Source organism: Paroedura picta, chromosome 3 (genome assembly GCF_049243985.1).
Source record: "Paroedura picta isolate Pp20150507F chromosome 3, Ppicta_v3.0, whole genome shotgun sequence".
NCBI lineage: Eukaryota > Metazoa > Chordata > Lepidosauria > Squamata > Gekkonidae > Paroedura > Paroedura picta.
The window spans coordinates 121,215,854-121,234,195 of record NC_135371.1 but is presented as its reverse complement, the minus strand read 5'-3'; the positions used below and the strand labels follow the sequence as shown (position 1 = coordinate 121,234,195).

General features: G+C 49.0%; 1 protein-coding gene across 4 annotated transcripts in view; it reads left to right on the top strand.

Moving 5' to 3' along the window:
- Window positions 1-18,342, top strand: part of LOC143832703 (bMERB domain-containing protein 1-like) — a 41,779-nt gene that overhangs the window by 7,110 nt on the left and 16,327 nt on the right. For 3 of the 4 annotated variants that reach the window (XM_077327489.1, XM_077327488.1, XM_077327487.1), the window contains exons 2-3: window positions 9,019-9,139; window positions 17,260-17,333. In XM_077327489.1, the coding sequence (XP_077183604.1) occupies window positions 9,019-9,139; window positions 17,260-17,333 (195 nt within the window). Of the gene's footprint in view, window positions 1-7,010; window positions 7,282-9,018; window positions 9,140-17,259; window positions 17,334-18,342 lie in introns of those variants that run through there. The other variant, XM_077327490.1, reaches the window with a different exon arrangement.

The window sequence follows — 18,342 nt, the reverse complement described above, 5'->3', positions numbered from 1 at the left end:
AAAGGGCCCTTTGGGACAGAAACCGGACTGGGCAAAGCAAACTCCTTGCTGGAGTAGTTCCAACAAAATGTAGTACCTCCCCAGGAGGGCCCACCCCCACCCCCACCCCCACCTGATGAAACCCGAATGTCCTTATGTTCTTCCAGATGCTAAGGCAAAAACTCTGGGTTTCTTTTCTGTCCGTTGTTCTTGGTCCGGCCTTCTGGAGCTGCTGCCCCCTGAACGGAAGGACGGGGTGATTTGGCCACTGCCCCACACCCAGCTCTTCCCAAGCTGACCACTGCTATCCCCACCATCCATTTTCCCTGCTGAATGTACTTACATCCACCCACCTAACACCTCCTTCTCCTCCCCAGAAGTGAAGCTCCCTGTCGTGGCTGGAGGGTGCCGCTCTTCCCCCTCAGGCCCTGGTGTCGAGACACCAGGGGGGTATTGTCCAATGGGAGGAAGAGCGGAGGTCTTCTCTGGGGTATGATTGCTGTTGGGGGGGAGGTGGGGGGCCCTGGCTCTCGGTTGGATTGCAGAAAACAGACCAGCTTTGAGCCAGGGCCTGCCTTCCCAGCCTCTGCCACCTTCATGCAGCCCACACCCCGATCCTCCCGCAGTGGGTTGTTCTTCCTGGCCGCCTCTGTAAATTAAAAACAAGAACAGCAAAATGAGCAGGGTCCTTGGACAAAATGAGCCTCCCAAGCTCTTCCAAGGGCTCTTCCCTTGGGCAACGGTCAGAATCCTTGAGTGGCCTCAACCCTCTACCTTTTGCAATGCGGAAATCTCAGCAGTCCATACTGGTCTTTGTCACAGCCCATTCCTATTGCTTAGCCCCTGTGGATCAGCAGGAGGACCTCAGGCTGAGTTAAGGCCTCAGAGGGAGCTTGTGGCTCTGGACAGCTCCGGACCCCAGATGTCCTCTCATTTGGGGCACACCCCCTCCCTGGTGTCCTGCTCATGTCGGGGGTGGAAAGAGAACCCTTTGGGGTTTCCTGGGGATACTCTGTGCTCTCCCTCTCCCGCTCCCCTCCAGGGGAAATGTTGGCCCCTTTCCTAGGGCCTAGCCGGGTGGGCTCTTGAGAGGTCATCCCTACAGGGAGACCATGTGGGTCTTTTGCTGCCGGTGTCTATTGGCTCTAAGCATGTCAAGCTAAGCCTGTCTGCTCTTTGAGTCCTCAACTGAACACCCCCCCTCTTTTTTCTTAGGGATCCATCCTTGGTCACAATCTATCATGGGCCCATTGGGGGGGGGTTCTTGTGCTGGGGCGGGGGCTCTGAAAAGTTCGCTCCCCATTGCATGGGGTTCCTGATGTGTCTCTGGCAGCTGGAAACTCTTACCATTGGTTTTCAAAATTGGGGGCAGGCGGCCAGGTGCTCCGTCCGGGGGGGTATTGACGCCGTAAATATATATTTTCTTTCCTTCAACAAGGAACTGGACATTTTCTGGGAAAAGAGTGGAGTTGGAGGAGAACTGAGCTTGCTAATGATCCAGGATCACACACCGGCTAGCGTGAGACCTCCCTCTCAGAGTCCACCTTCTTCCTCAGCTAGAGAGTTCCCTTGTTCCTTCCAGTCCCTCAACCTCTCCTGCAACTGTCGGCCAAGGAGCTGGCTTATTTTCCAAGAAGGCTTATCAGAGGAGTCTCCCAAGTGAAAGTTGGCTGTGAGGTAAGGAGGAGGAGGAGGAGGAGGAGAAGGAGGAAGAGGAAAATGCATCCTCTCCTGCCAGAAAGCAGACTACAGGAGCTGAGGCCTTCTCCCAGGCAACCCTCTCAACTTCAGAGGACCACTCCAAATCATACTGCTCACTTAGAGGAAACTCCTGACAGCATCCAGGAGGAAGTTGTGGGGGGTAACAGGAATTCTAAACCAAAAAGACCTGTGGGAAATTCTGACCCGAAAGATCAGCTCTCAGATCTCCGTAGCCAAGAGGTTAGTGGAAACCTGAGGGAGAAATGGGTGGGGCTAACTGCCAAACTCCCTCTGACTCTTGGCTCTCCAGAAGAATGACAGGCTACTCTCAGGAAGCCCTTTGGATGAAACCCTCCCTTGTCAACCTTCCTGCCCAGTTAAGCTGCTCCTTCCTCCAGGCCTCAGTCAGAGGAGAAACCTGCCCCTCAACATCTGGCCTCCCCAGGAACGGAGTGTGCCCATGGCCAGAGTACGCAACACATGGCTGCCCGTCTCCTGAGCAGCTTACTCAGAAGAAGAGACATCTTCCCAGACCTGACCTCTACAGACCCCTTCGCGGAACGACTCAGATTCTGAAAGACTGCAGGAGTCCCCTCCGGGTTCCTCAATCAGGGAATGAGAGTGGGACAGAAATGGGGTTTTCCCTGCTGGAGGTTGGGCTCAGGTGGCCCTCTCTTGACGCCCTGAATCTTTTCCTCGTTGGGACTTGTGCTGAGGCTGAAGGTCCTTCCAAGGGTGCCGCAAAGGATTGAGTTTCTGGGATTGACACTGAAACATCCTTTCTAAGCTTCCCTCGGAAGCTGGCTTCTCAGGGTGGAGGAGAGGGAAGAGGTGTTTCCTGACCTGAGAGACTCTAAGCAAGGAATTAACTGAGATGGAGCCTTTTGCTGGTCTTACATGAATTGTAAATGTGGTCTTAGCCTCCAATGTAAATGTAAAGTTCTGCATTTAGGTAGGAAAAGCCATCTACACCAATATAGGATGGGGGAGGTGATGGTACCGCTTTACTCTGCTCTGGTTTGGCCTCACTTGGAGGCAACAAAGGTGAGGTGTTCGGAGACCAAGACATATTTGTTTGTTTGTTTGTTTATTTATCTTAATTTTTTTATTTATTTGGATTTTTATATGAGGAAAGGTTGGGGGAGCTTGGTCTGTTTAGCCTGGAGAGGAGATGACTAAGAGGGGATCGATAACCATCTTCAAGTATTTAAAAGGCTGCCATATAGAGGGTGGACTAGAGTTGTTCTCTCTTGCCCGGAGGGATGTACCGGAACCAATGGGATGACATTAATTCAAAAGAAATTCCATCTAAACATCTGGAAAAAGTTCCTAACAGTTAGAGTGGATTCTCAATGGAACAGGCTTCCTCGGGAGGCTGTGGGTTCCCCATCTTTGGAAATTTTTAAACAGAGGCTGGATAGCCATCTGATAGACAGGCTGATTCCATGAAGGTTTGAGGGGGTGGCAGGTGACAGTGGATGAGCGGGAGGGTTGTGAGTGTCCTGCATAGTGCAGGGGGTTGGACTAGATGACCCAGGAGATCTCTTCCAACTCCCTGATTCTACAGTTCTCTGGTTCTTTGATTAAGAAATCTTCCAACCTGGACTCACCGTTTGTCTGTTTTAAATCTCATGGTTCCTGCTCCAGGTCTCTGGTGCAAATGCCCCCACCAGTGTTGGGAGGCAGGATGTCCCTCCTGACTGATTGTGATGCGAGACTGTTTTCTGGCCATCCCCATGGCAACCCTGCAGCCAATGAGGCAGAGGCAGGAAGGAGCCTTGGAAAGGCCTGTGCTGAGGACAGGAGAGATTCTCAGGACAGGCAGAAGGAGTGACCAACCAAGAGCTGTTAGCCTGAGACAGAGTCGGGGGGGGGGGGGGGGAGAAAGAGTTAGGGGTGAGTTAGGGGGATTTGGCAGGGATTTGTTCCCTTTGCCTGGGAGACACTTCTTGGTTGCCGGCCTCCAGGGGCAGCCTGGAGAACTCCTAGCATTCCAACTGTTCTCAGGCAGCACAGATCAGTACCCCTAGCGAACCAAGCCGTTTTGAAGAGCAGGCCCTATGGCATGGTCCCAAGCACCAGGTTCCAGCATGCCAGCCCCCTCTCCCAGGTTGGGCCTGCCAATTCCCCAAGTCCTGATCCTGCATCACTTTGAGAGCTCTCTGCTGCAGTCCAGGAGGATCTGGCTTCATGGCATGAAGGAGGGGATAGCGGCATCGCCAGGGGTCTTCGCACATTCCCTCTTCACACCCTGCAATGAGTCAGGAGAGAATAGTTATCTGCAACTCATCCTTCCTGCTGTGTCTGCCAGGTGGGGCACATGTTTTTTTGAGCGACCTTTTTTGAGCCTCCTAGCAGGAGAATGGTTTTTCTACCCCCTTCTAGATTTGCGTTGCTCTCCTCCTTAACCCAAAGGAGCAGTAACTTAGAAATTGATATTCAGAGATTCCTTGGCCATATGGCATCTACAATAGCAGTAACACCTTGTGCCAGACTGCATATGAGACCGGTGCAGCTATGGTTTTCATGAGTGTTTAGGCCTCACCTAATTCAGGGTTACCCAGCTGGCTGGGGGGTAAACGGTAATGACTGGGGAAGGCACTGGCAAACCACCCCGTATTGTGTCTGCCATGAAAACGCTGGAGGGCGTCACCCCAAGGGTCAGACATGACCCAGTGTTTGCACAGGGGATACCTTTACATTTACCCTAATTCAGGGTTGGAAGCTATTTTCAGTTCTGAGATTGGTTTTGTGATCTCTTTCATCGTAGGCTGCTCCCTCAAATTTATGTAGAGGAATTCTCATTGAGGTCCAAGAGGAAGAAAACTTACTATACACTGATGCTTCCTTTTTAGGGTGGGGAGTACACCGCACCTTTCAGCCAGTGTCCATTGGTCCAAGTATGAAATTAGACATTAACATTCTAGATTCTAAAGCAGCAATTTTTGCTTGCAGAGCTGATTTTTATATTCTAGATATGAGCAGTGATAGTAGAGATGATGGTGAAGGCTTGCGTGAGGTTGGGGTGGATTGGCGCAGGTGTTTCCCACCTGGGCTGTGTATTCTGGCCACCCCTTACCAGCAACAGTTTTTAATTTTTGGTGCAAACAGATGGAGTAGCAAGGGTCCTGTGAGTCTGGAAAGTGCAGGAAGATCTAAATAAAATCTCTTTAGGTAGACACTGTAACTATAATTGGTGAACAAGCACCTGACTGGAGAGACATAGGGTAAAAAGGTAAACAGGAAAGGTAAACAGGAAAGTAGTCAGTGAGACTTTGCAGAGGGGGATGGCTGGATTTCCAGTTTTATTAGCAACCAGAGCCAAAGTCCATTGCACCCAGGGAAACAACGGGCACTGGGATACACACCTGTACTGTGGCCTTCCTGGGGGCTGGCTACATGGCAAAAGCTCCTGCCCACCCCTGGAATCTTGAGGCCCACCTCCAAACCTCAAGGAACATTCCTGACCCAGAGGTCACCAACCTCCAGCTGTGGCCTGGAAATCTCCTGGAATTGGAGGTCATCTGCAGACTGTAGAGATCAGCTCCCCAGGGACAAATGGCTCTTTTGGAAGGGGGACTCTGCAGTGACAGCTCATCTCCAGGCTCCTGTAGATGAAAGGGCTTGCTTGGGAGGGGGGAACTCTGTGGCACTGTGCCCCAGAGAGGTTGCAGGATGCCAGTCTCCAGTTGGGACCTGGGGATTTTTTTTTTTTTTGAGGTGGTAAAAACCTGTCTAGTGGTATGGATCTGAATTCCATCTTGTACCCCTCTGTGGCAACCTCCCGTGTCCAGGAGTCGATACGTGGGTTGTTCCAGGCTTCCGGAAAGGCAGCCTGCTGGCCCTGTACCGGTAAGACCAAGTCATGCCTTAGGGGATTTGTTTTCCCCCTCTGCATGGTCAGATCTGTTTTGGTGGTTACATTGGAATCTATTGAAGTAACCACCTCTGCATGACCCTTGTCTAAATTGGCCCCATGATCCCTTCTTTCCTTCCGATCTGAATCTGGAGGCAGATAGTTGTGATCGGAAGGCCGGTAGAAAGGGTTTTCCATCCCTGCGGATATGTCTGGGCATGGCCTTCTTCTTATTCCTTGTCTCAACAAGGACCCTATCCAGGGACTCACCAAACAACTTTTTCCCCTGAAAAGGATAGGCTGTGACTATAGTTTTTGAGCGTGCGTCTGCTTGCCAAGCCCAGACGCTGGGCAACATTGGTAGAAGCCATGGCCCTAGCAGCAAATACCACATTATCCAAAGAAGCATCAGCAGTATACGCTGAAGCCTTTAGAATTCTGTTGGTACCCTGAATAAGCCTAGTCTCTGTGTCTGGGATAAGTGTTCCAAGTTTTCTACACCATGCAACTGCGGCCCTAGAGACCACAGCCGCTGTATTGGAAGCTCTGATTACCATAGCTATGGCCTCGTGAGCCTTGAGCAAAGCCACGTCCGATTTTCTATCAAGGATATCCTTCAAGTATCCCTCCCCATCTTCAGACACCAAACCTGAAGATTGAAGGGCTGCTACAGGCCCATTGACAGCGGGTACTTGCAGCATAGACTCTGCGTAATCTGGAAGAGGATACATTCTTTTGATAAAGGAAGGAAATTGTTTAGAGTGACATAAGTGGTTTCTCCCATTCCTCCCTGATTTTATGTTCAAAATTTTCTGGCATTGGGAAGTCTCCACTGCCTTTAGGACCATAGTATTTGCGAGTGTCCTTGGGCACGGTTTCTTCTGTTGGGGGTTTAGGATAGCAACAGACCTTGCTAATAAGAACTGAAAATCATCCAGGCTGAACAAGCATTCAGTTTCTTTAGGTACCTGGATAGGTTCCACCTGTTCTTCACCAGAAATATATTCCCTCTCTTCCCTGGCCCTAGATCTAGATTCCACATCTGAGGAATCAGAATGGTGGTGGTGGGGGGGGTGCAGTGGTGCCGCTTTTGAGAGGCTTTAGTTGGCCACCAGGGCCTCCCCCCCTCCCCCCATAATTGCAGTCTCTGTCCTCTACATGAGATCTGGAAGGGGAAGGGAAGCATGAATAGTGGGTCCTGTGGGAGGGTGAGGGTTGAGGAATCAGTCTGTTTCCCCCAAGTAGGTTCAATAGTTACCATCTCCGTCGTCATCAGTGCATCCCTGGGTTCAGACTGACCCTTGGGAATCATTAAACTCACAGTCTCCTCAGCCGAGGAGAAGCCACCATCCAGAGGTTTTTGCTGCCATTGCGCCACAGCCGTGAGGCGTCTTAGAAAGGCCCCTGCAGCTTGAAGAAAAAGGGCGGGAAACCGGCAGTTGAACGGTGGGGGAGGGGGGAAGCGGGAACTGTGGAGAAAAAATGCTGGGCACTGAAAGACTAGTGCCTCTGCTTCTGCGACCCAGCTGCGAGACGTCTATCGCCCCCGCGAATAAAAAAGCCCCCAAGGTGCTCCTGAAGAGAGCGCGGCACCACCACGTCTGAATAAAGTCATTGTCCCCAGCAGTCATCAGCTGTTTCCTCTCACTGAGGGTCCTGTCAAATCCACACACAAATCACGGGGCACCACCGCACTAGAGACCCAGCGGAGAGACACCTGCTGTCCCTCACCTGTCAATGACCAGGTAGCCTGGGACTGATGAAATAGGCTTCCTAACTACTCTTTTAGAACTGCTGTAACCAGAGAGATCAGATCTCACTGCGCTCTCTCACGAGGCAGGAGAAAGACTGAACCAAGGGGGTGTTTCCCACAGGGGACAGGAAGTGCGCAACTTGACCTGCCTCCCTCGAAGAGGGGTGGGAAACACCCACCAGGATGTCCTTCTGACCTCTGGGACAGTGGTCCCCAACCTGCGGGCCGCGGCCCGGCGCCGGGCCGCAAAGGCCATGGCACCGGGCCGCGGCTCCCTCTCCCCGCCCCCCCCCCCCCGCAGTAAAAAACTTCCCAGGCCGCAAGCTTGCGGCCCGGGAAGCTACTTACTGCGGGAGGGCGGGGAGAGGGAATCAGGGCCGGGCCGCGCCCGTGCAGGCCGCGCCCGCTCGGCCCGATCCGCGGGCGCGGCCCGCGGGTGCGGCCCGATCCGTGGGTGCGGCCCGCAGGCGCGGCCGGGCGTGACTCGCGGGTGCGGCCCGCGGGCGCGGCCGGGCGCGGCTCGCGGGCGCGGCCCGATCCGCGGGTGTGGCCAGCGGGCGCGGCCGGGCGCGGCTCGCGGGCGCGGCCCGAAGCATGGGCGTGGCCCGCGCGGGCGCGGTCCCTGCGGGCGCGACCCGATGCCCTGCCGGTCCCCAGCCTAATAAAGGTTGGGGACCACTGCTCTGGGAGATCAGTCCCCCTGGAGAAAAGGGCTACTTGGGAGGGGGGACTCTCTGGCTTTGGATCCCATGGAGGTACAGGGATGCTAGGCTCCAGATGGGAAACAAAGAGAAATGCTGTGTGGCAGTAATTGCTAATAACAATAAGCATCAAATAATTTATAAACTTGCCAGTTTCTTCCTTCAATGAAAATATTTAATCTATAGCAACATTTGCTTGAAGAACTGAAAACCTTACAGCCTGTACGTTTTTCAGTTCAGCTGACAGATGGAATAAACACTTGGGTGTTTTGGATTTTTTTGCTGAAAGACAGTAAGGTAGGCAACCAAGTTTGCCTCAAAGGGGAGAGCCCTCCAGCAGTGAGTTATTGCCATTGAAAAAGTTCTGTTGCTGGTTGCCATTGCCATCACCTCTACAGGTAGGGTAACCGAGATAGTATGGCTTGAGCGGGAGAATTTTAACTGGTGGACTGGACATCAAGGACGTGGTCTTTCAAGTTCCATGGCTCTAGGTTGTCTTAAAGGGCTTCGAATTGAACCCAGAAAGAAGCAGCCAAATAAGAGAGCAGTAAGATCTAAAATTATGGCCATTAAGATGTGTAGTAAAAGAGACATAAAGAGATGATGAGAAAAACAGCAGTGAAAAGTTTATGTCTTATCCGTGGGAGTTTGGACGGAAAAGCCAAGGAGCTCCCGCCATTCATTGAATTCTCTATCTTAAAGGACTTTGCCACAGCATTTCTTGTTCATTTTGCAACATTATCACATGCTTCTTCTCATTTGCTGTTGACTTTTGACAACTTAGTCTTGGATCCTCTTGGGAGGCGTGATGTTGAGCTGGATAGACTATAACTGATTTGGCAGCAGAAACCTTCAGCATCTTTGTCTTGGCTATGCTCAGACAAATCTGAAATAACTTCAGTAGAATCACAGGCAATTTCTGACCAAAATCCGAGATCCACTAACTCAAGGCATGTAGTGTATATCTGTCTGGTGTTCATTTCTTTTTCCCATCCTTCCACCTAACAGTTCTTTCCTGTTGCTTTCAGAGGATGAAATAGTATCCATGGCAGACTCCACAACGACCATCGATGATATTGAAGGGGAGCTCTTCAAAATTGAGAGGATCCGTGAAGTCCTGGTGCGGAGGGAGTCAGAGCTCAGATACATGTAAGTTAGGAGCTAGGGGAACAAGGGTACAAGTGGGCATGCTAGGGTTGTCAACCTCCAGATGACTCTTGGAGACCTCCTATTACTACAGCTGATCTCGAGACAACCAAGATCAGTTCCCCTGGAGAAAAAGGAGGGTGGCAAGGCTAATGGGAATTGTAGTCCATGGACATCTAGAGAGCCACTGTTAGGCCATTCTTGGCCTATATTAAGGTAGGCTTCATGAGTTTGGCCTGCATTTTTTTAAGCCAGGGATACAGATCCTACAAATAGAGTCTACAGTGTGAACATGCATGTAAAAACTGGGATGACAGGAGGACTGATTCCCAGCTCCTCCATTATGCACAGAATGTAGTAGGCAGAAGAGGGATTACTATGCAGCTATGAAAATACTTTGGCAGTGGTTCTGAAATATTTCTTTCTTTCCTGTCCTCTTGCACCGGGGAGTGTTTTCTCATGAGGGACAAATTAAGTTTCTGGGGAACGTTGGATTAGGACTCTTCTGGACCATTTATAAATGGCTCTAGTTCCGTGTTCCCCAACCCCCGGGCAGCGTGGTTCGTGCCACAGGGGGGCAGGTGCGGCAGCTCTGTGCCTGCATGTTTGCGCCCGCCAGCGAGTGCTGTACTGAGGAGGGGAGGTGTGGGTGCAAATGCGCAGGCGTGGCAGCACCAGCAGCCAGTTGGGTGACCTCGGGCCAGTTAAAGAGCTGTTCTCACAGAGCACTTCTTTTAGAGCTCTCAGCCTCACCTACCTCACAGGGTGCCTGTTGTGGGGAGAGAAAGGAAAGGCTTTGAGACTCCTTTTTGCCTTGAGCAACACTAAGGGCACAATTTGGGAAGAAGTGCCTTTGTCTGCCTGCCCCAAGCTCACTGAATCTCCAGGCATTCAGTAACGTTAAACCCACTTCAGACCATTAACAAGGACCATACTGCATTACTAAGTAGCACAACTCCAATTCTGCATAAAAGTCACCAGGATTATGCCATCAAAATAGTATATGGAGTCCAGCTCTTACATAACTATGATGTTCAGGGCAGCCCTAAATTAGCCATGACCTGGATAGCCCAGGCAACCCCAGTCCTGTCAGATCTCAGAAGCTAAGCAGGGCTGACCCTGGATAAGAGACTTCCAAGGATTTGGGTGGTAGTACTGCAAGGAGCACTGGGAGTCATGACGTGGAAGCAGGAAATGGCAACTACCTCTGAACATCCTTGCCTGACTGCCAGATAATCCTCACACCTCCTGGATATGCCATACATGCCATACGATACCATACCATACATGCCATACGACACATGCCATACGATAAATAAAAATAATAATTAAATAGCCCTTCACTAGTAGCATGATAGAAAGGAGTACAGGAGAATCTTAAAAGTTCAGCAGACGTACCTTGCTCTATTTAGAAGATCTATTGAATTCCCTTCATGCCTATGATGTCTCCCTTTCGCTCTACTGCAGAAACAGCCAGTCGATGCCAAACAAGCTGCAGTCTAAGAATGACTTACATAAAAATAACTTATCTGACCTTTTCTACCCCCAACCCCACACCATGGGAAGAATGGCCATTGTCAGAGGCTGTATGGCCAGTAGAGAGGGAGTTGAAAGAGGAGGCCCTCTTGTGTTCTTCAAAAAATGGTTCATTGACTATGCTTTTAACAAAATCTGGCTTCCTCCTAAGAGACCCTATTGTCAAAAGCCCTCAGTTTTTGTGATAAGGTATGAAGAATGTACTTGGGAGCTCAATTGAAAGGAAGTGATAGAATAACCCCAATGATGCATGTGGTCACCCTTGTGCCACAGAGCTCGAGCCCCTGCCTGGCTCAAAACCTAAATCCCAACTTGTTTGTTTATGTCTGTATTGTCTTAAAATTTTATGCTCCACCCTTCCTTCTGGCTCAAAGAAGCATAGGATGTTTGCTGGGCTATTAGGGAAGAAATTTCACCAAATAGGCAGACATTCTGAGCGTCCTTCTGCGTGCTATGAACAGTGACACGTGGATCTTTTTCCTTTTGCTTAATTGGAAATCTAAAATCAATTACAGGAGGCCATGGCCAAGTCACACATTGCTGGGGCCAAGATTAGCTTGCACCTGCAGAAAGACTTTCCATTCCTGACGCATTTCCTGACTTTTTCTCTCTTGGCTCTGCAGTAGGAGCTCTGACTCACTTCTTGACATACCTGAGCTACAGAAGGCGATGCTTTTGCATCATGGAAGGCAGGCTCTGCCAAAGACAAGTTTCAGCATTATGATGGTAGATTCCAGACCACAAACTCTTTTCTCATAGAAAAAGCTGGAGAAGCACAACAGGTGGTGGAATAGTCATTTTAACCACAGTTCTCTCCCATTGTTGACCGGGGGGGGGGGGAACCAGGGCTGCCTCTCTCAGGGGCTTGAAACAAATGATAGGAGGCATCACTTCAGCCACTTTCTTAACAGTACTCCATACCAGCCTTTACTGGATCATCCCTGGCAGTATGAAATTTAACACAAGAGATCCTTTCATTCCTGTACTGTTGTTCACAGCAATGGAGACTTGGGCTAAAAAGGGTCCTGCTTAGGCTGTCATCCAAGGCTCCTGCTGACCTGGCCAAAGGACAGAAGGCAAATCTGGCATTCATTTCAGGGGTTTTCCCTACCCCTATTCTGGCATGAAGCAAAGCCTGAGGCTTTCTTTTGTTTTGCTGAAGAGCTAGTAGGACTAGGACTGCTGTGGTTTAGCTGGCCTAAATAACTGGACAGCATGAGGAGGAAGAGTGAGATACTCAGTAAACACTGTCTGTGACCCAGGAGAGGAACGTTTTGGCTTCAGCTTTCAGTGGTTAGTCCACCAACTATGGATCTCCCTGATATCTCTATCACCTTGAATTGAAAGGTTCAGGTTGGAATGTATGAGGACACAGAAAAGGCTTTTCCTAGATCTGACTCCAGCTGTCTAGCCCACACTGGTTTAGCTCTCAGAAGTTCTGACATCTCCCAAACAAAGTAATATGTGGGCTGGCGCCTGCTCCCTTCAGAGTTATTATGGACTTAGTGAAGACTTCCACCAGATCACTGGTGTTGGTGTTGTTTCCAGTGTAGAGGCTTGCTAGCTGTTAATTGCCTTTTTCTTCTGTGAATGTCTTAAGTGACATTTGACCTCTAATAAATTCTCCCACACAGCCACCCACACTGGTGGCTCTTGATTGACTCATGTGACTCTCCCTTCGGACACATGCATCTCCTTCCAAGCAGCTCAGCCTAGTCTTGTCCTCCCACCCGAGACACGGCTATACAGTAATACATCTCCTCGCTCAACAGACTGAACTTTCCCCAGGACAAGAAGTTTCTTTTATTCATGCTCTTCTGTAAACAACTTCACAACAGAGATATGGTTGGGTAGTGACAAAAGGGCATGAGGACTTTTCTGTAGACTTCTCCCTCAGACCTCCATTTTGCTGCTGGTTGCTCAGGCAGCAGCACATCTCCCAAGAGCCTTTCTCAGGTGTTGTATTGCTGTTATAAAGCTCTGGAATGTACTTCTTCACCAGTGGCCATTGGATTGTCTGCACAAAATGGTGCCAACACCTTCCATCTGAGCTGCCTAAAACCCCTTTTAGGTGTTTGGCCATGACCTGTGCACAAACACACATACAGAGAGATCCATTATGCACGGGCCAGAATGCCTGCGGTGGCAGGACAGTGGGGAAAATCCCTGATTATGTATGCCCCGCTGCCAGCACGTGCATGGCCCGGCCTAAGGCCATGGAAGGCCCACGTTATGCAAACGCAGGAACCTCTGCAGCTTCTGGGATACCGCAGGTGCCTGCAGTGGCTGGGGCTGGCCAGCGCTGTGCATAATTAATAGCGTGGGCCTTTTGGCCTGCTCGGTCCCAACCTACGGTGTTCCTGTAGGGACACCACATGCCCCTGCGGGCTATGCGGAGCCAGCTAGGATATACCCCTGCCCCCGCCATAGCGTGTAGAGGGGGCCCGGCCCCCCACTCCCTCCGGCCCTTCCCCACCGCCTCCCCCCCAGCCGCTGCCACTTACCCTGCCTGACAGCGTCCTGGGCTTCCTGGCCTCGGCGCAAAGCACATCTGCGCCTGCTACGCTGGGGCAGCCCTGTACGCCCTGCTCCCTTGCGTACACGGGGAATGGTGGGGCATCCTGGAGCGTGGAATAGCTGCCACCGTGCATAAAGGGTCAGAGACATGCTCACTCAGTACTATCTCGGCTTCCATGCAGGAGCAGCTAATCCTCCATGCCTCCTCACTCCCTGAGCCAGCTTGGTATAGGGGTTAAGAGCAGTGGCCTCTAATCTGGACAACCAGGTTCAATTCTCTACTTCTCCACATGCAGCCAGATGGGTGACCTGGAGCCAGTCACAGTTCTCTCAGAGATCTCTCAGCCTCACCTACCCCACAGGATGTCCGTTGTAGGGAGAGGATTTTGCAGAATTCTGGCCTGCAAAACCAAGTTGTTCCACCAGGCCTATAGTTGAAGCCATGCAACAACAACAAGAAATACTGGCCTCCCTACATGAAACATCCACCAATGGAGACCCCTCCAGACTGTAGGAAATTCAATTCAAGGAGGTGGATTGACTGATTAGCCAATAAATGAAATAGTCTTTTAGTTCAGCTAAGAGATGCATTAGAGAAAGAGCATTGCCAGAAGAAACATTTTTTAAAACTTTTTATTCTGGAATGTGTCATTTCTGAGCATACTTAATAGAGCATAAAAAGCAGGTGTGAGCATATTTTAGAAATGGTGTGCATTTTAGCCAATGGCTGCTTTACTTTCAAATAAAATGGTCTTTCAAAGGGTGATAAAATAGTGTTATAGATTCATCGTAACATAACTGCCTAATGGTATGATCCTGTGTCAGGTTCTGCAATAACTTTGCCTAGTATTGTAGTGTCAAAAACCTAAGATCAAACACTGTGCCAGATCAGCCATATCCCCAGGAAAAGTCACAGGAGAGAACCCTGGACTGTTCCCCAGCAGGTACCTGGAGTATAATCAAGTAAACCATAGGTTTTTGATAGTACTGCACCTGTCCATTTTGGGAATCCAGAAACACAATATATCACCAGAGTGGAATTTCTGCCTGCAGAACATGGCTATCTAACATGTGTTCATGCCACTTATATAGCTATGTCCTATAAAACATTTGCAACTACAATGGCTATGGTAATGGGGAGAACACATTTCCACAGTGAAAACATTTGCTATTTGAGGGCTGCAAATTATATTATCCCTGCGAAACAAGTTCAGCCTGCAGGAAAGATGTTTGCATCCTGACTTCTTGGTTTGCAAGCCTATTTACAAAAATTGATTTTCTTCTCCAACTCCGGATTGGGTCTACTGGCTGTCAGTTGACTATCTCTATATTATGTCAACGAGAACACTGGAATATAGTGTATAAAGTAGAATCTGATCCCTCCTGGGTGGGGAAATTATGTTTCTAGCCTTGATGGATACAAAGGGGAGGGGACCCCTTCTATTACAATGAGCATAAAGGTAAAGGTAAAGGTATCCCCTGTGCAAGCACCGAGTCATGTCTGACCCTTGGGGTGATGCCCTCTAGTGTTTTCATGGCAGACTTAATACAGGGTGGCCTTGCCAGTGCCTTCCCCAGTCATTACAATAAGCATAATAGTGATAAAATATTTAGGAATCATTTGGTATCTAGATTGTATCCTCAGTCATCCATGTTCATCACCGTTTTTTAACAATGGACTGAGCTGTGCTATGTGGATTAATTAGTTTACTGAAAGACCAGCAAGAAATAGAAAATTCCAACAGCATTCACCAAGAACGTTACATAACATAATGTGATCTGATGCATTTTCTGACAGATCTAGTTCATCCACTGAATTCTTGTTTTATTTGCAGAGATTATACCATAGCAGATACTAGCAGGGAAATCAGTAGAACCACACATGAACTGCTAATTCAAATGCAAACCACAGTTAATGTCCTCTACATTTACTGTCAAATCACACAAGACTTACCCCCAACATGTGGCTCTTGGCATTGTTGCAAACATGAGTATGGTTCTAACCATCTATCTTGTGACAGAACGTATGCTGTTATGAACAACAGGAACACTATATCCTTGAAGCTCCCCTGATGCCATGCTTGCATGCAGGTTCTTGGACCCCAAGTATAGTCTCATTTCATACAGTCTACAAGGCTTGCTGTTCATGGGCTAACAAGCATATGTATAACCTGTGCTCCCACATCAGTCTTCAGTTGGGATTGTTTTTCTAGTCATTGATGTGCCTCAAACTGAATTTGCAATGAGAGTTAGATGGCTTCCCCAGCTTGTTGCTGTTACCTGGAAATTGACCGCCACTGCACTACTGCTGATGTGAAAAGTATCCTCTGAACTACTATTGGATTAGCCCTCATCTAGCTGATTTAACTGATTTAGTGGAGCCTAATCCTAGAATTCTTTGCACCATTTCCTTGTTTCCATCAAGGATGCTGCCAGCTTTGCAGAAACACTGTGATGGACTTTCAAACTTTGCTTATTTACACCATCTGTTTTGTGACAAGTTGAGCATGTCAACAACTGACTTGCAATTCAAAACAAACAGCATTTTAGTAGCCTTCTGTTTGTGCAGTAATACAACCTGTTTTCAGAAGATAGAGGCACATACACAAACCCACCACATATGCAAAACCAGCATTATGTGATATCGGTCTTATAGACCTTTGACAGCATTGAACAGCTGGTATCTTTTTTCTTTTCTCTCTCTCTCTGTGTTTAGGCTATTCTTCTGCTTACCATCATAGGATTGTTGATAGGACAGTTAACATTCATCCTATAGGTGTTTTAGGTATTATATTAAAAAGGTTAAAGGTAAAGGTTTCCCCTGTGCAAGCACCGAGTCATGTCTGACCCTTGGGGTGATGCCCTCTAGTGTTTTCATGGTAGACTCACTACGGGGTGGTTTGCCAGTGCCTTCCCCAGTCATTACCGTTTACCCCCCCCCCCAGCAAGCTGGGTACTCATTTTACCGACCTCGGAAGGATGGAAGGCTGAGTCAACCTTGAGCCGGCTCATGGGCAAAGCTTTCAGACGGCTGCCTTACCACTACGCACCACAAGAGGCTCAGGTATTATATTATGTACTAGCAAAGTAGCCTGTTGTAATTTAAAATACCACAGGCACTAGCCTTCTCTCCCTCCACCCTGGGCAGGTCTGCTGAGGCCTGGAAAGGCTGCTTCTGAGGGTAGGAGGAGAGCACTGGTGGGGACTCGCCTCCTTCCTCACCTTCCTGCCCCGGGCAGGCTTGCCAAGGTCTGGAGAGGCTGCAACAGGCCTTCCTGGGGTGGGCGAAGTGCTGGCTGGGGTCACGGCATTCCCCCCCACACACACACACACACCGGTGAGGTCAGGGCTCAGCTCCCTTCCCTCACAGGCCCTGGTACTGGCTGCAGTTCCAGGCCCTCTCCACTCCTCCCAACTCACGCTCACTGGCTTCCTTACCTCTCACAGGCAATCAAATGGAGTGGGCTGGCAGTGGAGGGGTGTGTGGCTAGGGATGGGACAGCTTACCTGCTTGGCTGTTGTTGGACAGATGGCCAATCAGGGGCAGGACAGCGACCTGATTGGCCGTTTGATGGATGGACAGCCAATCAGGTTTGCAACGAATCACAACTGCTCCCACCATCCCCATCCAACTACATTTATGGTACAGATTATGTAGTGAGTCAGTTTTGTTCTTTTTGTTGCTCTTGGAACAATTAGAGAATGTACTGGAATTCTAACTGTTTTGCTTTCTTTAAGCTTTAGAAATAAAATACCTTTATATCTGGTTTGGTTACTGTGTGAACAAGATTCACTTTAGCACTCATAGGAAGTGTTTGGATGGTTTTGTCAGGCTTTGGGGAAGTTGCTCAGGGGTCCAACTGTTGGGACTAGGGAAAACATTCCTGTGAGGTGGTTTGAGTTCTGACAACTGCTTAAAAAATCTTTTTTAAATGTCCATAGCACTTTCAGTGAACAATGGTCTGTTCTCTTATTTATTAAGGCAGGCAGGTTGAAAACAAATTCCAGAATTATGGAATAGGAGGTGCTCAGTTATCTTGTTTGTATTGTCCCTTGTTCTGTTTTGGCAGGATGGATGACATACAGCTGTGTAAAGAAATCAGCCGGTTGAAAAAAGAGTTGCAGAAGCTGATTGCAGTGCCAGGTAAAGCCAATACTGATGGCTGCCCTTCTGAGTGATCAGTATTTAAGACCTTGGTCTTCTGTTGTCAATCCACATTCAGATCTACTAATTCAATTCTGCCAGTTCGGAGATCAGAATCTACCATTTTGGAGTCCCTTGGCCACTATCACTATTTGCTCCAAATTCCAGTAAACCAAGAAAGGTCTGAAGAGATAAGTAATCCAACAGAAAGATATCCCCCAAATTCTCCTGCATCAGGTGGTTAGCTTAACTTTACAGTCTGCATGTTTATATCAAAACTGAAAACCCATTGTACCCTCAAATGTTGTGTGGGGTGCAGCATGAAATAAAGCTCCAGATGTAACAGATCTGGCTAAAATCTACTGTAATTACAACTATATACTATCATACATGGTTTCTCTGACATGGTTTCCATTTAGGAGGGAGGCAGTTTCTTGATAAATTCAAATAATAGTTCAAACTAAGGCCTAGCTAAAAATCATGGAAGCTTTTCTCTCTGAGAACTTAACTCCAGCTGTTTTTAGCTTCAAAGAGTCAAATATGGGAGGCTGGAGGCAACCCAGGTGCCAGTCAGACCATTAGGCCTTGCGGTTTCCAGGCCTTACTGGGGATACTGGGGACTGAACCCAGGACCTTCTCCGTGCAAAGCACATTCTATGTTACTGAGGCACAGCCCATCCTGAGGGGCCTTCTGTCTGTGTGAGGCTTCTTCTCATAATGTCCTCTATGGTTTACTTTTTAAAAACTCTATCTCCAAAGTAGAATACCCCATCATTCAATCCCTGCCAAGGAGAGTGTAAAGATCCTTAAAACTGCAACTCAAACTGAGAAATTCATCATGAAGAGAGAGACAAGGGTCAATGCTGAAGGAGATTCGGAAGGCACAGGCTACAATCTGTGGACATCAGTGGACACCACTGTCTGAAATGGGTTGGGATCGAAAGCTGTTTTCAGAAGTGCAGTATCCTGAACCACAGCCCTTTCTCTTAACAGTGTCCCTTGGTGCTTG